This window comes from Styela clava, chromosome 2, assembly GCF_964204865.1.
Source record: "Styela clava chromosome 2, kaStyClav1.hap1.2, whole genome shotgun sequence".
NCBI lineage: Eukaryota > Metazoa > Chordata > Ascidiacea > Stolidobranchia > Styelidae > Styela > Styela clava.
This window is the reverse complement of record NC_135251.1, coordinates 12,543,224-12,546,736: the sequence shown is the minus strand read 5'-3', so window position 1 is coordinate 12,546,736 and position 3,513 is coordinate 12,543,224. Positions and strand designations below refer to the sequence as shown.

Genomic DNA, 3,513 nt, shown 5'->3' with positions numbered 1-3,513 from the left:
TAAATTATATTCATAATTACTCGATGTGATGAAAGAATTATTTGCGATATGTTTTCCGGTTTGAGATTTATTTTCCGTTTCCATCGAACAATTTCTTTAAACATTTATTTACCATATTATTTCGATTATTTGGGTACATTATCGTATAATTTCTCTTGATTAAAAACATTCTGGCACAAAAAAAGATTCGCTGATAAAATTTGGTGAAATTAAAAAGAAACTATGATAATGATGGCACTGAAAACGCATGACAGTGACAGTCAGTGAAAGAGACATTTCGCTTACGATCAGATTTCCAAAGTAATGGGAAAACGCCCATTGTAATTTTCCTATAACCTATAATAATTTGCTACGATTTGTACCGCAAACTGTGTGTATTGAGGACGTAATTATGTAAAACAGAGTAGTCGTTCGGATCATCCTTGATTGCTTATGGACCTTTTACCCCCGAAAAATTCTCCCTATACTTTACCATTGCAAAGTGTCCGGGGCTTATTTTAAGAGTGGTTCCACGAGTTGGCGCCTGTAAAAAGGGGTATGTGTGTCAAACCATCATTATGATTCATCGCATACAACAATCTATTCTTTTAAAGTGTCGGTAAAGAAATTTAAGGCCGGTATACACGACAGTGTGCAAACTCACCGCACCGTATTTTCTTTGTTTGTTTTATTTTATTCGTCTGCGGTGGTCTGCGCTGAGTTTATCTACGTTGGCGAACGCTCGAGTAGCGTTTTCTGAACGCAGTTCGCCGTACTGACAGTCTTGCTCCGCTCGTCTTGGTGGTTTCCGAAGGGAAACTGGTTGTTTTTCATGTGATAAGTGAAAGTTTTGAACTGTTTTCCTGGTTTTCGGGTTGGCTTTTATAACTATAGGCTTCAGAGTGTAGAAGTTCAGAATTACTAGAGCGATTTGTATCATCTGTAGATAGTAGTAGTACCTGCGGGTTCGGACATGGTACCGGTACCTATCCGCCCATGGTAATTAATTTTGTGCTGGGTAGTGTGTTCTTATGGTTTACCACAATCTGACAATATCGTTAGACTACCGGTATTCAAATCATCGAGCTTTCACCAATTTGGATTTTTTTCAGCAATTGAATAGGTGCGGTAGTCAGTTTTAATTTAATATGGAGGAAAAACTCATTGCTCTAGTTGAGGAATATCCTTGCCTGTATAATACCACACAGGACTCGTACCGCCGAAAGGATTTCAAAGGCAATGCTTGGGCAGAGATAGCTCGAGAGATGGGTATGCCATGTAAGTAGTCTGATTAGTGTAGTTAATTTTTTTAGACTTGGCCTATGGCTTGTCAGGAACTAGTCCAATTTTGCAGCGAATGAATTGTTTTATACTGCTGAAAATGATAGTAGCCTAATCGATGTAAATAAGCTAAATGATGACTAGATTACGAGGTATCGGTATTGGTTAATTTAGTTGAATCGCCTTTAAAGAAAGTGCTATGTTTTGCTACAAAGAACTAGTTTCCTCTTCATATTCTGTAAAGGGCAAGAATGCGAGAATAAGTGGAAAAACCTTCGAGATAAATATAGGAGGGAAAAGAAGAAAAGGGCAGAATTGAAATCTGGTGCGGCGGCAAGTCATCGGGTTGAATGGAGCCTTATGAGATCCTTAGAGTTCCTTGAACCGTTTACAGCCATGAGGAGGTGGGTGTTTGAACAAGGAGCCTGCATTTTCTACATATTGTCAGTGTATCTTTTGATAATAAAGCTTTTACCAAGGAAAGGCTGTTAGTTTAGACCAGAATCGTGTTTTGTAGTTGACCAGGATATGCATAAAGGTAACTTTCAGGGTACCAACACTAAATAATGTACTATTCGAAGTTTATACAAAAATTTTATTTTTGAGTATGGTATCTTTATCAATTTCCAAATTAGATTTCATATTAAAAAATATGAGGCAAAGAATTAGGAAATGTAAAAAATTATAGTTGAACATATTTCGAACAAAATTGATGTTGAATAGATTTGGACATTTTATACATATTTAACAACTGTGTTCTTTCTCATAGCTATGTTCAGAAACCTAAACTTATTATACAGTATGTCTGTGTAATTTAGGCATCAGTACTTAGATAGCTCAGAACATTCTTTTGTATAAAGTGACCAAAATTAGGCACTGTAATGTAAGTACAAGATAACGTCTTTCTGCACAAACATTTACAGTACAACATCAAACCTGCCAATGCCGGATACACCATCTTCGAGTGATGTTGATGTTACATTGGAAGCGGTATCAGGTAAGCACCAAAATATGATTTTAAAATATTTTATAAATTTTAATTGTCAGACGTATGATGCTGTATTATGAAATACCCTAATATCATGCACTGTTGCAATAAATAAGTTGTATTCGCTTTTCTGAAAAAATGCTTTTGAATTCTATACTATTATATGATCGAATATGCCATTCTTTTTTTAGCAGATGAAACAGACCAATTTCAACCACCTGTGGCAAAAAAGCGTAAAAGCAGCCGGTATGACCTCAGTGCTGTGTTAGAAAAATTGCAGCAGTCATCAGGTAAGTCAAGTCGAGCAGTGATTCTTATAAAGTGAATCGCGGTTCATAACTTGGATGCCTGGAAACCATCTTGAGTCGCTATTTCAAAAAAATTGGCGCTCCCGTACGATGTTAACCAAGATGGCGGACGCTTTGAACGTAGTGTGTGTATCAGGTTGGGACATAATTTTATTCCAATTTCCCTTATTTTGGGTCTGTTAAGAATTTGAATTCTAGCCAAGTGAAATTAGGGTTGAACCTTAACCTGGTACACATACTATGTTCCGATGTCTGACATCTTGATTCACGTACTACACGAGTACCATGACACCTACATTATTTTAGTTTAAATTGTTGACTTTCTCATTTGTGTAAATAATTTTTGGTGAAATATTTATGCTTCAGATCACTCAAAAAAATATCTACTTACTGGTACGTATCAAACCAAAATTATATATATATATAAATGTTTCTTGTTTTTAGAGAAAATACAGGAAGATCCTGATGAACTCTTCTTGTTGAGCATGGCTCACGAGGTTAAGACGATGAGTGTGGAAAAAAGATGGAGGTTCAAAGTTGGAGTCATGAATCTCATTAATGAAATTAAATACTCTATTGATATTACTTAAATATAAATTTTCCTGAATATTTTTTTTGTTTTAAATCTTGCCAACTAGACTTTCGTACATTCCTGTAAGTGCTAACCCAATAGTGTACCTAAAATGTCAACCAGTCTGGTGATTTACCCTCGTAGTTGCTATTATCTCCACTGCGGCAACATATATAAAAACAAGATGAAAGATTCCGCTAACCAAGTCGGAAGCAAAATTTTTTTTATTCAGAAAAGGTGAAACGAAGCTATAAAACCAAAAAATGATAGGGGGGATAGTGCATTTAGATCATATTTCGACCACTCGAGAACACATATTTATCCTGCCATGGCAGTGCCCCTTTCTCACTAACAAAATATTCGCTGAATTGTTCTCTAACTTTTAC

General features: G+C 35.9%; 1 protein-coding gene across 2 annotated transcripts; it reads left to right on the top strand.

Annotated features, from left to right (window-relative positions):
- The first annotated feature begins 611 nt into the window (after positions 1-611).
- On the top strand, positions 612-3,166 carry LOC144419878 (uncharacterized). Of its 2 annotated transcripts, none has more exons than XM_078110035.1 (5): positions 612-1,257; positions 1,505-1,664; positions 2,184-2,257; positions 2,443-2,538; positions 3,001-3,166. In XM_078110035.1, exons 1-5 carry the CDS (start codon positions 1,128-1,130, stop codon positions 3,144-3,146), a joined length of 606 nt encoding a protein of 201 aa, XP_077966161.1. In that variant the 5' UTR covers positions 612-1,127; the 3' UTR covers positions 3,147-3,166. The 2 variants fall into 2 exon arrangements, with proteins under 2 accessions (XP_077966161.1, XP_077966160.1); XM_078110034.1 differs by having other exon boundaries at positions 2,440-2,538.
- Positions 3,167-3,513: the final 347 nt, after the last annotated feature.